The sequence below is a fragment of the Sturnira hondurensis genome, unplaced genomic scaffold, assembly GCF_014824575.4.
Source record: "Sturnira hondurensis isolate 20B ecotype Veracruz unplaced genomic scaffold, ASM1482457v3 Scaffold0004152, whole genome shotgun sequence".
Classification (NCBI taxonomy): Eukaryota; Metazoa; Chordata; class Mammalia; order Chiroptera; family Phyllostomidae; genus Sturnira; species Sturnira hondurensis.
In genome coordinates, this window is record NW_028076783.1 from 6151959 (window position 1) to 6169373 (window position 17415).

Sequence of the window (17415 nt, forward strand, 5' to 3'; positions counted from 1 at the left end):
CATGAGGAGAGGAACACTGCAGTGGTGGGGGTCCTGAGCTCACTAGTATTATCTGGACTTGGACATGATCTCCTCCCCCTGCCTAGAGCCCTGACCTGCCACGAGGAAGCAGCTCCAGAGCCCTGGGTCCTGCCCCAGCTTGGGCCTGCCCGCTCCAGTGACAGTGCCCTGTGGTCAGGTTCTGGGCCAGCCCGCCTGGACACACCACCTAACCCAGCTCCCTCATTACATAGGGAAGCTGAGGCCTGGAGGAGTGGGCTGGCCCTGGGGCACCTGGCTAGTAGGCCACAGGACCGGGTCTTCAGCTCAGTGACTTCTTCTATGGCCCGGAGTTTTTCCATCGTTCCCTTGCTCTCCTCATGGTTGCTGCTTCCCATGTGTGTTACACATTCTCATCCATCCAGAGTCCCAGGGACTGTCCCGTGGTTGGGGAGAAGGGAAGGAGCAACCTTCCCTCGCCCTATAGAGAAGGGCTTTAGACGGCTGAAATTGACCCAGGAGGCAGAAGGATGCAGGAAGCATTTATTTAGGGCCAGAGCTGAATTCTATAGGAGGCAAGAGACAGGACACAGGCAATCTCTAGTGGGTTAGAGGAAAGGACTGGGGGAGAAGGCAGTGAGAGGAGGGCACAGCCAGGCAGAACCGCAGCCATGGCTGCCTCCTGCTGGCTCTTTGGGGATATGCAGGTAGAAGTAGATATTCTATGCCGCCACATTAGCCAGTGGCCTCAGTGTCTCTTCTCCGAAACAGGCCTTAGTCTGTCTTCCATGCTACAAGGGACCCTAAAGCATGTGAGGACTTTGGTAAATGTGGTCACCCGTCATTGACCAAGCTGGAGCACCCGCTCATCTTCCCACCAACAGGGCCTTTGTTTCCAATTCTTAGACCCTTGGTACCCTTTGGGATCCCTTCTTTATTCCAAGCACCCCACCTACATCCTGACCCTCAGCTTCTCCTAGCCTCACTTGAGGGTTCCAGTGAGGAAGTAATTTTGGGTTAGGGTAAGTCTATCCGGAACCCCACATCACACTCTGTCCTTCATCTTCAGCAACATCCTAGTTTCCTACATACCTTTGATCCTCAGCCAATTCCAATAACCCTCCCCCCCCACCCCTGCACTTAATATCCTCAAGCAGATATTCTGAACCTCTAGAGGGCACCACCAGCCAACTCTGGAAACGGTTGAACTACTGCCTCCCTCCCTAATACTGTAGAACAAGTTTGAAGACTGGAAGAGCCCTCAGAGGTCATCTGAGCCAAACCATTTTCCACTAGAAGCTCCTCTATGCGTCCTGGCCACTGCTTGCATCCCTGCTGTAACAAGGAACTCTTTGTGTCCCTCTTTCCATGCTGGCAACCTCAGGGCGTCAGGTAAAGCCACAGGCTAGCAGAAAGCTCCATGTGTTGCTGAAAGGGCTACTATGAAAGGGCCCAGGAGAGAGAGATGGGTTGGAGGCACCTAGAGCATGCCTGGAGGCGCAAGTCCTGGGCCTGGGGGCAATCACTGCCTCATAGCACTTTTCTCTGGCTGCAATTAAGATGCCCTGGGCAGTCTGAGCTGGGGTGGAGAAAAATATAGAGGGATGTGGGAGGAATCTTCCCGCCTCTTGTCTCCAGAAGAGCCGGGCACCTTGAGCTGGCCTGGAAGACCTCTCTAAAGGTCACCATGGTAAAAATAGAGCTTGTCTGGGCAGGGATGGAAAACAGCTGCTACTGCCTGAGACTTGGAGCCAGGAAGGCAGACGGTCAGGCTGGGACCTGGGCAGGGAATTTAGGCCTAGGATCTTTTGAACACACCCCTCATTTGCCAGACTCCAGAGAGCAGAGCCAGGAAGGGAGGGAGGAGTACGGAACCCTGGGATGAAGCAAGTCCAGGGGTTCACGTATACAACACCCTTCATGTATACAACTGCCTTCTCCAAGGCTTGTGTGTGTTGATGGGAGTGGGCATTTAGAGGTTTGGAGATTACTTCGGCCAAAGTTCCAGTAAGCAGGTGGAAAAGCTGAGGGTCAGAGGAAGAGTCTTGCCCAGGTCCACACAAGGGCTGAATGATAGAGTTGGGGCTGTGTCAGTACCCCACCCTCAAGCCCAGAGCTCTCCTTCCTGGCCCTTTATTTCTAGGGCTGTCCAAACAAGCCAGATCCCGTGGGGACATGGTGCTGAAGTATCCCAAGTTTGAGGACTCTTCTTTCCGGCTGGGCCCTCCCGTGGTGGAGGATGAGTTGGGGACGAGGGAGGTTTTAGGTGGTGCAGGAGGCCTCGGCGGGAAGGCTGCCACGCTTGAGCCTCAGGCTCCCGTTCCACCCACGGGGACAGATGTTGTAGCCGAGGATGCCGGGCGACTTCGCCCCGGAGTCCTCGGAGTCGAGGGACACGTCCGAGTCCGTGGGTGAGCGGCGATAGGGGAAGGGCCTGGATGCTGCAGGAAGCGGGCTGCGGGGGCTGGCACAGGGCGACGGCCCAGCCAGTAACGGGCCCCGCTGGATTGGGGCAAACGTGGCCCCAGGGGTGGCTGCCGGGCCCGGGCGGGCAGGTTGCGGCGAGCGCATGCGCGGCGGCGGCGGCGGCGGCGCCCTGGGTGGGGAAAAGGGCCGCAGGCTCTCGGTGCCCGCCGGCCGCGGGGAGGCGCTCTTGCGCCGGGCCGCGTTGATTATGTTTCGCGCCAGGAGAGCCTGCAGCTGGCGGCTGGGGGGCCGCACCTCGGTCTCAGGTCGTTGCGGGGATACCGAGCGCTCGCTCCACGAAGGGGACATGGGTGGCGGCGGCGGCAGTGGCGGGGGGCTGCTCATGCTGCTCCCGCGGCCGGGCTCCCACGGCCGCGGGCTCACCCAGCCGTCCAGGCTGCTGGGGGGCCGGGACGTGCCCGGCGTCCAGGGCGGGGAGGTGGGCAGGCTCTCGCGGCGGTCCTGTGGAGAGAGCAGAGGCGGTGGGGGCAAGCGTTAGTGTTGGGGTCCTCCATACCGGAATTTCGGAAGGGTTCGAGTTTGGTTTGTCCATTGTACAGTCAAGGAAGCCAGCGATCAAAGTCGTGTAGTGACTGCAATAAAACGTAGGTGTCCCCACTCTCAGTCCAGATGTTTAAAAAAGCCCATGCTGCCTGGCCCTGTGCTTAACAGGGAGGCAGGTGACTGGTGGTTAAGAACCCTCGCTTTGGAGACAGACCCCTGTACTCTCTGAATGAACTTGGGCAGTTGCTTCAACAGCAGAAGCAGCTGGAAACCTCTGGATTTCCTTTTCCTCCCTCTGTGAAATAGGGTCTCATATCAGCACATACCATGTGGGGTGGTTGTGAAAATTCAGTGTGGTAACTGATTTTGAAGACTACTCACGTGTTAGAAGGTTTCCTGGAAGGAAGAAAGTGCTCACTAGATGTTAGTTGCCACAAAGAAAGAAATACTGGAAGGATTCACATGAAACTAAGCAAAGTATTTCGTTAGGAACTGGGCAAGGTGTAGGGCCACAGGGGTGCGGATGAGGCTTTTAATGCATTATTTTTTATGTAAGTTTAGGTTTTTAAACCACATGGTAGGGTTCCATATTCCTATTCCAAAATTTTAAACAAAAACATTTTTTTAAAGGTTGGATTTAAGACAAAGGCCATACCAGCCCCCACCCCATTGCCATGGTTGCCTTCTAATTTCTCCTTGGATGCCTTGAATAGGGAGTAAGTTCCCACTGACAGATGGAAACACAAAAGGAAGTTGGGCCATTCCTCCCTAGGCAGCGTGTTCCCCTCATGGGACTTCTCGCCAGCATGGGGTGGGGTGGGGCAGGGGAGTGTGGACATCTTTGAGGTTATAAAGCACTGCTCTGCTCTGTACCATCATACTTGTTTTCTACCTACTTAGGGACTTTCCAGTCCCCAAGGTTCAGTCTCATAGTCTGTCTCCCACTAGGTCCTCACAAGAGACTGGGGAGGTAGCTGGCATTATCGCACCCATTTTACAGTGATGGAGATGAAGTTCAGAGGTATAAATAACTATCCTGTATGTTCTGCCCACCAGGAATGTGTGTGGGTGTGTGTGTGGCTATTTACTACTTGAAGGATACACCACACTTAATTTGAACTGGTATGAAAGGTCAGGGTGTGGGATCCATGTCTAGCATGTATCTGCTAGACCATCCAACTGTTCACCCAATCAGATTCCAGCAAGAAACCAGTCCACTCAGCCTTCAGTCCAATCCAAATTCACCACCAATCATCCCTGAGTCCAGAACTAGCCAGTCCATTCACTGCTTCCTACCCAATCAAAACTTAGAGCCATTCATAACCATTCTCTAATCCAATCAGTAATTAGTCGAAGCCAAGCCATCCAGCCTCTCATTCAATCAGAATCTAATTTCTCCCCATCAAAAGGAAGCAATAGACAAAGTATATGTTTTCTTCAAGGCAGCAGCTGCTAGATGAGCAGCCTTAGAATTTGAGCCCATTAACCTGAAGAGAAATGCTGTGCAGCAGTTTCTCCCAGGATGGTGATGCTGGAGTGACCCAAGACCCCAGTCATCAAGTAGGAAAGTTCAAGCTCTGTATGGGATCCACCCCTTGTACTCTCAAGTTCATAGTTGTGTATACAGGAGCCAGGGACACCAGGAGGTGCTCTATCTGAGTGACATCCCAGGAAGCTTGTGGTCAGCCCAGCTGAGGGAAGTGGGGCCAAGAGTTCATGATCAAAGCCCATCAAGAGCAACCTGGACTCTTCAGCCAGAAGAGTAGGCTGAGGCAGGGGGTGCTGTGTGAACTGTTGGAAATCTAAGGGTTCACTGTCTCTAGGGTTCCTTTGGTGGCCACAAGGGGAAGGATAAGGCCAGCAGCAGGTGGAAGGAGTAACAGGACTGACTGCTCAAGCCTGGATTGGAATGTCGGGGGCAGTGGTGAGTGGCTCCTCATCACTTGGAGATGGGCCAGAGCCTGACCTCATCGGAACTGCCATGGCTGGATACTGACTCTGGGGTGGGGGAGGGTGCACAAGACAAAAAGGCTGTGGGCAAAGCTGTTCATTTTCTGACACAGATCTCATTGCACCAGCATACACCAGAACTCCTGTGAAGTACACATGGGCGAAAATTCTGAAAGTACTCCTACTTACCCCAGCACCAGCCCCAAAGCAGGGCACATGTGTGGGGCGAAGGCATGAGGAGGGCAGAGTCAGACAGGAGCTGGTGGAGACCAGGCAGAGCCAGCTCCCACACTGCCTTCTGTAGTCCTTTCATTGCACGGAAGGGGAGACTGTGGCCCTGGGACTCTCTAGGGTCACACAAGGAGTCAGGTGCAGATCTGGGACTAGAACCTGGTTCTGACTCTCCATGGCAGTTCATTCCTCTCCACCTGGGGCAGAGACTCAGTGTTTCGCAGAGGCAGGTGGTGAGGAGTGTGGGAAGTGGCCAGATTGAGATAGCAGAGAGAGGAGGGAGGACCTCAGGGAACCCGAGAGTTTGTGCTCCAGCTAAAGGCACGTAAATTCCACTTTTAAAGAGGTCAACACCCCTGAACCGTTAGAGGTTGTGGGTTTTCCCCATGCTCTACGGCCTTTTTGGCAAAACTCTGAAGGAAGGAGAAAGCAGAAGAATGTGTTTTCCACGGGGCTCTGGTTTCCGGGGAAGAAAGAGGGCACCTCACTTGCAAGCCAGCACACATCTGTACCCACAGGTGATCCAGACACACAGCAGATGCAGGCAGTATAGGGAGACACACCACGCATCCACACACAGTAACGGAGTCGCCCGCCCCACTTCCCAGGCCAGAGTCAGGAAGGAGGGAGACAGCCCTCACCACAGCCAGCGAGTACGGAAGAAAGAAAGAAGCAAGGCAGATTTGAGGCAGAGTGTATTGAGAACAGGAGAGAAAACAAAGTTGGGGGAAGAGCTCGGCCAGCCTGGCCGCAGGCACTGCAGGACGGAAGGTGGGCTCTTCCACACTGGCCTTTGAAGAGAGCAGGGGTTTAGGGGCAGGGGTGTCACTCTGTCCTGGGAGGGGGCTGGCGTGAAGTCGCTGAGCTCACTCATGACTCCCTTCTCCATGCCCCCGCATTCTGGGCAGAATGAACTCACTGGGAAGGCACCCCCTGTTCCCATGGAGATGAGCCCAGAGCTCAGGAAAACGGCAGGCTCAGCCCGGTATGGGCGCCACCCCCACCACCCCTCTCCCCACTGAGGAGCTCAGAAATAGGGCTGGGAAAGGGAAGTGGGTGGTGCTCAGGCCCCAGCCTTGGGGAGCTTCCATCTGAATTCTGCCTCTTGCGTCTATATTCTCTCAGCACCCACAAAGCCTGGTTTTGGGGAGCTGCAACACATCAAAGCTGTCAGAGGTGATGAGGCTCTCAGACTGCCTGGCTCAACACTCTCACTGCACTATGAATCTGAAGACATAGATGGGATCCGTCTCTTACATCCCAGCCTTTTCCTCAAAACCTTATAAGAGGTCTCCTCTGTCCCACGCGCGGAGCGGAGCAGCTGTGCTCCCGCCCCAGCCCTTGCCACGCTCCTACTTCCAGGCAATCCTGCACCTGTGCCATCCCAGCTGAGGATCCCTGAGCTCCTCCGGCCACACCCTTCCCAGAACACCCTAGCAGACACCTAATCTCCATCTGTCCTATGGCAACTGCCCCTGTCCTTCCCCTCTCTTCCCAGGGAACTGTCATCACTTACAAGGCCTTTCTCCAGAAGCACCAGCCAGTCCTCAGTCCTCACAGATGCTCAGAGCCAGTAGGGTCCCCATTGTATAAATGAGAAAACAGGCCCAGAAAGGGAAAGTGACTTGGCCAAAGTCACACAGCAAATGAGAGGCTGAGATGGGACCAGAAACCTGCTCCGCGGCCTCTCTCCCTCCCCCTGCATGGAGATGGCTGCTTTCAGTTGGGTAGATCTCGGCTATAGCTGAAGAGAAAATAGGCAACATCGCCAGGTGCCTGTGTCCTCACTGCACACCCATGCCTGCACGTCCTTCTATGGGGCTCTCCATCTCTTGGGGTCCCCCGGAGCTCCCCTAACCCAGAACAGTGAGGGCAGGCCCGGGAACTGGGGCGGGGGGCTGAACTGCCTGAGCGGTCCCTAGAGCGAAGCCAGGTGTTTGGAGAAGGTATGGAGGCAGCTGAGCACGAGGGCAGAAGAAAAGCGTCAGACAGCAGTGGAGGGCTGTCTTCATCCAGCAGAAGAAAATGTGGAGGCCGAGGCAAAGATCTCTGAAGCAGTGGGGAGGAAACGACGTCCAGAAGGCAGAGGCGGAAGAGACAGACCCGTGGAGGTGAGAATCCAGCAACAGGCAGAAAGGTGCTGGGAGCTGAGGCCCCATGAGGGTGGCCCCACTGGGGCTGCAGAGGAGGCAGCCCCTTGGCTGGCTGTTCCGCAGGCACTGGCAGGTTCTGTGTGCTCCAGAAGCCCCTGTTAGGGTCCCCTTCTAGGCCACTCCCCAGCAAGACGCTGGCATCCCATTAGCTCACAACGGCCAGAGGAAGCCCCCAGCCTGGGTCGGGCCTGCCTTGGGAGTTCTCTCCATGACTCTCCTCCCACCCAGAAGCAGACGTCATATCCCTCTGACGTGGAGTCCAACCACCCTTGTGACAGGAAATGGGCAGCTCGGGGAAGTGACTTGTCCAACATCACAAAGCTACCTGGTAGCAGCGTCAGCCCTTGAGCCCTGTGTCCCCATCCCCCTGACTCTCAGCCCTGGGCCACTTCCTGCCACGTCTGCTTTCCATCCTGCCCTCAGAGAGGGGGCCTTGGCGGGCAGTGGGATCCTTGTGGGATCTGTTACTTGAAGCAGAAGGAAGGCTTCCACACCTGAGCCTCGATCCCGACGTTTCGGGTGGAGAAGGAGGGCCTTGGGGCCTGTTTGGCTCTGGGAGACCAGGCCCTGGAGGGAGACACCGGGGAGACATCGCTGCCATAGGTAGGGCTCACCGCAGTGGGCTGGAGGCCATCCTGGCCAGGGGCTGTGTAGAGGCCTGGCGACGGGCGGGAGGGCCGAGGCAGGGCAGGTGACCGAGGGAGGGTCGCCTTGGGCAGGCTGGGCATCAGGTCCAGGGAGCTCGGCTTGACCGGGGAGGCGGCTCTTGGCGAGGCCTTGGTAGGCTCCTTGATGGGAGAGAGGACGAAGAGGGAGGGCCTCAGCTGGTACGGCGGCTGCGACTGCTTGGTGGGCTCTGGGCGCAGGACCCCATTCTCAGGCAGGTAGCCGTGGTAGAGGGAGGCAGGTGGGGTCCGCGCTGGGCTTCGCGACGCCACCCGGAGACTGCCAGAGGAGTACTTCCAGGATGAAGGCAGGGACATGGTGGGGGAAGGGCAGCGGGCCAGCTCAGTGGGGCCTGAAGACTCGATGACATACTTCTCCATGCGGGACTGGCGGCGGGCGTAGAGCTCAGCCCCTTTCCCGGAGGCCTCGGACAGGTTCTGGTTGGGTTTGGGCTTCGGCTTGGCCTGAATGCGCGGGGACTTGAGGCACGAGGCCCACTCGGGGAGGACGTTCTCGGCCCCGGTGGGGCTGTCCCTGTCCCTGGGTGCTGGCTCCTGCTGGAAGTTGGATGCCTCAGCCCCCAGCGCAAAGGGCTCCTCCTCCGCACCAGCCTCCCCCTGGTCTCTCTGCCTCCGCTTCTCATCAGCCGTCTGCACCAGGTCCAGCAGGTCTGGATTCGGAGTCACCTTGGGCTTCTCCACGAAGGTGAACATGGATTTCCGGCTGCCCCTCCGGGCCATAGACTCCTCCAAAATCCCTGTCTTGCTGGTGGGAGTCCCCTGGCCCTTCAGATGGGAAGGCTTGGGGTCGGAGCTGGGGTACAGGGCAGAGTAAGATGGGGGAGACCTAACCCGGGAAGCCAGGGGAGCTGTGGACAAGGTCTCAGCATAAGTCGGGGGTGGGGTGAAGTTCCCAAAGGGGCGCCTCTCCAAGGCTGGGCTTCGCTGTGCCATGGGCCTCCTCTCCACCATGGGACTGTGAGACATTACGTGCCTCTGTGGCCGAGGGCTCCTATCCGCCATGCTGGAGGACTGGGGAGCTGGGGCCTTCCCCCCAAGGTGTCGTCTCTCCACCATGGGACTCTGCTCCATCTGGATCCCAAAGGGCCTGGCCGTCCTGTTGACCACGGAGTGGGGCTTGGCCAGCGTGAGGTGGACCTCGCTGTACAACTTGGTAGGTGTGGTGGCCGCTGCCCGCCCAGGCGTCTCTTGTTCTGCTGCTGCTGCTGCTGCGCCGGGTTGGACATCGATGAGCAGGGAGCTAGATATGAAATCCGGGGCTGGGGCCCCGGAGCTGGAGATGGGAGTGGCTTCTCTGGGGAAGGCGCTGATGGTAGTAGATGAAGCGGATACCTTATCAATTAGGAGTGTACTGGACCTCACCTCTTCCGCCAGCTCCTGGGGTTGCCCACCAGCACACAGGGTGCTAGGTTTGGGTACGGTGCCATTTGGTGGGAGTTGTGCCTCTGAAGAATTCTGTTGGATGCTGGAAAGCGGCAGGCTCTGGGGGGTGACAGTGGCCAGCAGGTTCTGATTGACATCGGTGGCTGGCAGGTTGTGGTTGCTGGTAGACACAGGTGTGACAAGTGCGGTGCTGGGTGAGGCAAGGTTCTGGTTGACATCCTCAGCTGGGCTGTGGGCCTCGGCTGGAGGTGGGGTTGGTGGGCTCTTCTGGGTTTCTCGGTTCTGGGACAGGTGGAGCCCGTTGGCCGTCAGCAGGGCAGCATTCTCCTTTAAATACACCACCAGTGGTACCTCTTCCTCCTCACTGGCCACCTTCTCCAGGTGCCGCAGTAAGCTGGCTTCCTCTGAGCACCCCTCCATGTTGTGACCAGAGACCCCTACGTCAAGGCTCTGGCCGTCAGGGCTCCTTGGAGGGCCTGGCTTGGGAAGTGAGGTGGGATTCAGGCAGAGCTCTGGGGCATGGCCTGTGGGGCTGGCAGGGGGCACTCTGAGGGACTCCTGGCTGGGCTTCTGTCCCCTCTGGCCTTGGCTCTCCAAGGTGAACTCGTTCACCCTCTGCCGGCGCCTGTTGAAGAGCTGGACGCCTCGGGAGTTGGAGCTGGGAGGGGTGGTCAACTGGGCTGCGATCTGCTGGCTCCGCGCCTTGGCCTCTTTCAGGTCCTTCTCAGTGAGGCTGGTGCTCCGGCCCAGCGCTGCAGGGAGGGACAGAGGCCCGGTTAGCAAGTGGAAATGCTGAGTCACACGGGTACCCAGACAGGCAGACAGACAGACAGTCACCCATGACCCTCCCACTGATGATCTTTTCCTCGGGCATTTGATCTTTACTTAACTGTTTCCTGGAGTCCCCTCTCTTCATACGGATCCCTGACCCAGACATCACAGCCCAGCCCAAATGCCACCACCTGGGCAAGACCTTCCCCAATTGCCACCGTTTCAGGTTAACTGGCCCCTCACTTGCAGCCCGCAGGTTGCTGCTGCAGCACTTCACGGAGTCAGGAAGCGCGCTCGGCCCCAGCGTCCAGCCCCATTCCACCCCCCACTCATCCGCCTCCTCCTCTCTCACCAGGCTCTGCCCTGCAGGCTTTCTTCTTGTCTCTTGAACAGGCCAAGTTTGTTCCTGCCCCAGGGCCTTTGCACATGCTTTATCCCCTGTTTAGAATGATCTTTCCCAGGTGGAATTCCAGGTTGCTTCCTTCTTGCTATTCAGGACTTGTTTGAATGTCACCTTCCTAGAGGGACCTTCCTCTGTAATCGGCCCTCCCTCTCCTAGCTCATCTCTTTGTTTTATTTCCTCATAAGACTCAACACAATTCAGAATGATCTTCTTCACCTGTTTCTGTGTTTACTCTCTGTCCCCCCCACCCCAGAACCTGAGCTCTAAGGGGGCAATGACCTTGCTTGACTTGTTCGGCACTCTCACCCTGGCCCCTGGGAGAGAGCCTGGGATAAAGTGGGCGCCCAGTGAATATGACTGAATGCATGAAGGAACCCCCAGGACATTTGCTAGGTGCCTTTCTTAGGACACTGGACACCTTCCAACTCTGAGAACAGTCATTTGATAACAGGAACACGAACAGGAACACTCCTCTTTTAAGAGTAGGCAATACAGTCACATGATCTTTAAAAACATGAAAAAGTATACCGTGTTCAAAAACAAAAAAAAGTGTACAGTGAAAAATGTCCCTTCCTGCTGAGTGTCCCACACCACAAATCAGGTCAGGTCACAGCTGCCATTAGCTTCTTCTACGTCCTTGCAGACTTTATTCCCATTTTAATTTAAACACTCATTTTAAAATGCTCATATTTTAAACTGATAAGAACAGATACTAAACTTGATCTTAGCCAAAAGGCCAAGAAGCGATAAAAATGCTCAGATTTTAATGTTATAAAAGTAATAAATGGGGCTGATTTCAGTAGTGACTGTACCAGAACATTGCATTAGTTCGTTTTATCCTCACAAGAACACCCGAGACAAGCATTACTCGCCCGTTTCACAGAAACGGAAAATGAGGTCCAGAGACATGTGAATGACTCAGCCAAAGTCGCACAGCAGAGGGTGGCAAAGCCGGGGTCAGAACCCATTCCCTTTGGGTCCACAGCCCATACTCATTTCTAAAGAGTAGAAATCTCGTCCCATTTGGGATGCACGGGGAACATAGTCAGTAGGGTTTGGGGTTCAGTCTCGAGCTGGAGGCTGGGACCTGAGGTCAGGGGTCAGGCTGGGGTCAGACCTTCTGACTTACAGAAAACTTACTAGCCTTCTGTAAGTTCACTGCTGGTAGGCACACAATCGGTGCTGAGCTTATGCTGTTGAACAGCCACTAAACAAATGGATGCCTGCGCTAATGGGCCGGCAGACAGGTGGCTGGGACAGGCTGTGGTCAGGGTTAGCAGCTCACTCAGTGGCTGAGAAAATTTCTCCCCGGCCCCTGCTCCCACTGAGGGAAGCTAATTAGTTCTGAAGGAATCTGACCTTGCCCTTCCTCCTCCCTTCCCCTCATTAGCACTGGCCGTGACATGCTGAGTGAGCGTCCAGGGACAGTTTTCTAGGCATCCGGCCAGCGAGGCTCAGAATTCACAGACTCAGAGCTGGAAGGGCCCTTACAAAGGTGCAATGTCACCACCACCCCTACTTTACAGATGAGGAAACTGAGCTCCAGAGCTTGATGGCAGGCAGGGCTCCCGCTAGGGTCAGCAGGGAGGCCACGCAGAGCAGAAAGGCTGCAGCAGCAGTTTCACTGCGACCAGGCCCAGCAGCCACGGGCTGTCTGGTCCCAACCCCATTCTTTCCCCCTCCCATCAGGACCTGTGCCCACCTGTCCAGAACAGTGAGGCCCCCAGCCTATGCCATGTGCCCCCGACACCTGCTCCCTCCTGCCTGGATCACCCCTCTGATGCAAGGTGACTGGTTTGGGGGCTTGGCTAGGTTGCTCCTTGGGTGAGGTTTGAAGGGCCCGAGAGGTTGTTCAGCTCACGCGTTGTCTATCTCCTCTGCACTGAGCAGAAACCGGGCCTGGTGACCCAGATCTGGGCTCTGCCACTTGCTAGCTGGGTGACCTGGGCAAGTCACCGCACCTCTCGGACCCAGTTTCCTTAACTGAGCAGGTGACAAAGCACTGGGAGGCTGCAGTGAGGTCACAGCTGCCAGGAGGCTAAGTGTCCTCAAGCCCAGGTTCATGGGCAGAGGGCTCATGCTGCCCAGGCAGGAGGTGGGACTGGTGACCCCACTCTTCTCCCTGGAAGGGCTCATTCTAGCAAAGGAGAAGCACTGCACAGGCCAGGGTCCTGCGAGAAGAGGTGCCTCTCTTAAGCTCACACAGCGGGGCATTCCAGAACTCCGGGGTGGGTAGGAGGCATTACTGCCCCGACTGCAGAACCTCAGCGACTCAGAAATGGCTGTCACCGGGTCCAATTCCTGAGTCCCTAAAACGGTACCTTGGAGGGCACAAGCCTCTGTTTACACACTCAATGGACAGGGAGGTCACTACCCTGAGAGGGGCCTTCCACTCGGGAAGAGTCCTCAGCTATGAAGTTGTTCCTTACACTAACTTCTGCCCCCGAATGCCACCCAGAGAAAAAGCTTCCTTTTTCCAACCTGACAGCCCCTCACAGATTCCCAGACACAAAGCACACCCCCACGTGGCATGGCCAGGGTCAACACCCCAGCCCCACTGATGGGCCTCAGGACACACAAGCAGCAAGCGCAGCAATGGCAGCTGACACTCACTGGGCTCGCACTGTGCGCCTGGCCATGCGCCTCACAGGCGCCATCCCGATGGATTCCCATGACATCCCCATGGAGCACGAACTATTACTATCTGCTTTTCAGTGATGAGAAAACCAAGGCTCAGCGAGGTGAAGTCAGCTGCCCAAGGTCACAGAGCCAGAAAGTGGTGCAACCGGCTCACCCCTGACTCCAGAGAGCCCCGAACTTTCTGGCTAGCAGAGTCCCACAATGCGAGGCTCATAATCCAGAACTGCGAACGGCCTGGACTTTTATAAATCCTCCCAGCCCTTCCCTGCTTCAGTCCTATCCCCACACGGGTTCTGAAGGCCACGGGTTTAGAAAACTCTCAAATGGCAGAGCATGCAGGCCCTCAGGGATAAGCTGGCCTGGGTGGTCACAGAGGGAAACGGTTGCAGAGAGGGTGGTGGGGCCACGACCTGGTCCCACCTGATCCCCAGCTAGACTTGGAGCGTCCCCCATGCCGCTGTTCTGAGACAGCAGGCACATGGACCAAGAGGCCAGGAGGTGAGAGCCTGCCTCTGAGGAAGCTCCCGCACCCTCTACCCCAGCCCACAGTGACTCCATGGGAAAGGAATTCGGCAGGAGGTTTGAAGCAGACTGAGCTAGCAATCTGGATGATTTTTGCCATCCTGCATGGACAAAGCTGAGGGGATGGGGCTGGGCCGACCACGGGCACCCCAGAGTCCCCCACTGCAGGGCACCAGGGGAGACAGTTCCACCTGTAATTCCTCAGACTAGGGGACGGCCACCCCTGGCAATGCCCCATCCAGTGGGTCCAAGATCATGCTCTCTGGTGTCAGAAAGGCAGGAGGTGGCCAAGGACTGCAGGGGACAGGCACCTCACTGAGACTTCAACCTGCCTGGTTACAGCCTGCACCTGTGCAAGTCACAGTGCCCCCTCTTCTCTGAGCCTCTGCAGGGCCAGGCTGGGGTGCTGGCCCTGGAGAGCTCCAGCCTGGACAATGGATCAGGAGCTCTGGTGACAGGCCTTCAGGAGAGGAAGCGGTAAGGGCAGGTGCGAGAAGAGCTGCCTGAGGTGGGAGAGAGCTGGGAAGACCAGTGTCCACCAGGGTTCCATCCCCAATTCGGGGAGGGGCACAGGAAGCCCTGAGTACTGCCTTAGAACGAGGTCGGAATGGCGGTGGTCATTACTGAGCCCTCACTACAGCCCAGGTGCTGTGCGACGTACCTTATACTCATCATCTTTTTCAATCCTCCCAACAATCTCCAGAGATAATACTGTCGTTCCTCCCAGAAATCGGTGCTCAGAGAGACCTGCCCAGGATCATACGACTTGCAAGTGGCAGAGTGGAGATTCAAAACTCAGAGTCTAGCTGCTGAGTCACATTTCTCAACCACTCTGCCTTCCAGACCCTGACTCTGGAAGGGGGGGCACTGACAGAGGCTCTGGTGCTCCTGGACCATGGTCTGCAGAACCCTCTGCTTCCTCGCCTCGTGATCAGTGCCCAGCAGCGCCCTCTCTCCCGCACATTCAGCTGCCTGGCACAACTCATGCTGTTTGGGCTGACCAACTCAGGAGAAGAGCTGACAAACTCATTCATGCTAAGGCAGAAATGACTGCTAGGACATAAAAGACTAGTGGAGTGGAAAGAATGTGTGCTGGGAGCTGGGAGACCTGCGTTCGAACTGTGTTCAGGCAGGGACACGCGCTTCCTCCCACCCCATCGGCTCAGTAGGCAGCTGCCTGTTCTGCCCACCATCAGGCCTGTCTGGACGAAGGATCCAAAGGAGGGAGGTGGGGCAGGCCGGGGAAGGGAGGCCAGAGCAGAAGGTCAGGACAGGGAGAGAATTCAAGGAAATGTTCCTTCACATGGCTGCCGTCAATGGGAGTATCCAGGCCCGGGAAGGGTGGAGCAGGACAGGGAGCCAGAGGTAGGAATAGAGACTGTCTGGAAGCAGCCCACTCTGGCCACTTGGGAGTCTTGGCAATGGGACAGGTAAACAGGCTGGGTAAACTGCCCCCCTAGTGGGGTCAGGAAGAAACCAATGGCTGGCCACTGCACAACCTCTGGCTCAGCTGGGGGCAGGAAGATGAACTTGGCCTGAGTAATGGTCTGGCTACCTTGCCAGCCCCTGCCCTATATCCTCACTGCTGAAAGGAGGAAATGACACAGCCTCCGTTCTCTGGAGGATTCTCCATCCATGCCAAAGTCCTGGTGAGTGCAGCCTGACTGAGTCCCGACAGACTGCTGGAGCTGTGGAGAAGAATTCGTACTAAGGTAGGTGGGAAGGACTGCAGGACATGAGAAACGCATAGGAACAGAGTGGGGAGCCCCAGACCTAGCTTCAGCCTTGCCACCAGCAAGGCCAGGAAAAGCCACTGTAGGCCTCTCCCTGGATGCCCAGAGGGGACCTGAGACCAAAGAGGGATGCTATAGGCCCTAAGCCACACCCCCCAAATCACAAAGGCACCTGAGTGCTCATCTTACTCACTCTGGCTGGGTCTTCCCTCGCAGCCCAGTTTCCCCTTGGGTGCTGAGCCGGCCTTGGTTCTCCAAGCCTCTGGGAGAGGCGGCCAATCGCCTCACTGACAGAGAGGAAAATCCCACATCGACAGCAATGCAGAGGAGCTGGATGTGACTTCTCTCCTCCATGGATGACTCAGCCCAGCTCTTTATCAGGAAAACTGATTTTGCAACAGCCTTTTAAATGGCCTCTCCGCCCCCAGCCTCTTCCCCCGCCAATCTACCCGCCCCACTAGGCCAGATTCATCCTCGTGCCGTTCTCCTGCCTCCCCAGGACATGGAGAACCAAGCAGCAAACCCTCAGGGTGGCATTCAGAGCCCCTGACGTCAGGGCTGCTCAAGAGCTTCCTGGCCGCCCTGCTCCCGGCGCACTCAGAAGTGGCCAGAGGGAGTCCAGTGGCTTGTGGCTCCTACCCCTGTGTTGCGAGCTCCTACCTCTCTGTGGGGTTGGCACAGACACCCCCCCAGAACCCTTTTCTGTCTACATCCTTTCTGCAGGCCCCAGCCTTCCCACCCAACTCAAAGCCACCAATCCTCCAAAAGCCTCCCCAACACCGATGAATCTGTGGCAATCACCTCACCACTTCGTACACTGTTCGTTTTACTGAGAGTTGCCCTTCAGGCTGTGCCAGACTCTGGCTCCAGTCACAGCTGTCCACCAGGTCAGCGCCCCTCACCTCTGTGCTAGAGAGGAAGTGGCTCAGAGGGGTGAAGTGACCTGCCCAAGGGGACACAGCTGGTCAGAGGCAGAGCTGGGATTCAAACCCGTGGTGGCCCCGAGGGCAAGTCCAGAGCTTATCCCATGGGCCAGGCTGCTCTGCAGCAATCTGGGACTGACTCTAATTTCCCCCAGGAAGCTCGGGCGCAGGGCTCCCCACACCTTCCGTGGAGGATGACGACAGCCAACATGTAAGGAGCACCAGATGCTGCCAAGCTCAGGGTTCAGCGTGTATTTTCTCATTGATTCCTCACAGCAGCTCATAGGGAGGCTCCCTTACCTCCGTTTGACAGGTGAGGAAAACAAGGTCCGGAGAGTTAGTGAACTCACCTCACCCCAGGTCCCACAGCCAGCAAGGGGCAGGCAGAGTGGAGTTGCAGCTGGGAGTCTGACTGATCCCAAGCCTGAGCACATCCTCCTCAAGAGCTCTGCCCACAAAGCACACTCATTTCCCCACCCAGTGTCCCAGGCCCAGCTCCACTGCCACTTCCTCCAGGAAGCCCTTATCAATCCATTCAGACTTCTAGATCAATGCTCCTCCCCTGCCCAACCTGGACCAGGGGCTTCAGAGCAGGAAGACTGGATGGCAGAGACAATAGGTTGGGAAAGCTCAGAAACCAAGGCTGGAGGGGAAGGAAGCCAGGCCTGGCCCAACTCCTGGTATCTCCCTGCTGACCGTGGGTTGAGATTAGGCAGAGCAGGATGGGTGGGTTGGAGGGAACCCGAGACAAGGGCTCCCAAGTTGGCTCTGGCCTTGGCTGGCAGCCATCCCTATAGGCCGCAAGCACTGCTCGCTGCTGGCCCAAACATTAATCTACAACTAGATTTTCAGGGACTTGGAAATGGTGATGCAGAGAGAGAGGCAGGCTCAGCCCTGGGTGCACAGCAAACTGGAAAAGGCTGGTTCACTGAGAGCCAAGTTCAGGCCCAGGCTCCCACCTCTAGGTCCATCCCTGCTCAGGCTGCCCCTGCTAAGCCCTCCCTGGCTGCCTCAGCTTCCAAGGTCCTAGCCCGGGAGCCTTGGGAACTACTGCCACACCCTCCCATCCAG

At 56.8% G+C, this 17415-nt stretch overlaps 1 protein-coding gene and 1 pseudogene across 4 annotated transcripts in view; both read right to left on the reverse strand.

The window, feature by feature from the left end:
- Positions 1 to 504: 504 nt before the first annotated feature.
- The window catches only part of SYNPO (synaptopodin), a 35931-nt gene continuing 19020 nt past the window's right edge, over positions 505 to 17415 (reverse strand). For 3 of the 4 annotated variants that reach the window (XM_037044889.1, XM_037044892.1, XM_037044893.1), the window contains exons 2-3: positions 7778 to 10104; positions 505 to 2907 (exon numbers count right to left, since the gene is read on the reverse strand). In XM_037044889.1, the coding sequence (XP_036900784.1) occupies positions 2242 to 2907; positions 7778 to 10104 (2993 nt within the window). In that variant the 3' untranslated portion in view covers positions 505 to 2241. Of the gene's footprint in view, positions 2908 to 7777; positions 10105 to 15614; positions 15703 to 17415 lie in introns of those variants that run through there. The other variant, XM_037044894.1, reaches the window with a different exon arrangement.
- LOC118986233 (uncharacterized) lies at positions 11168 to 11274 on the reverse strand (annotated as a pseudogene).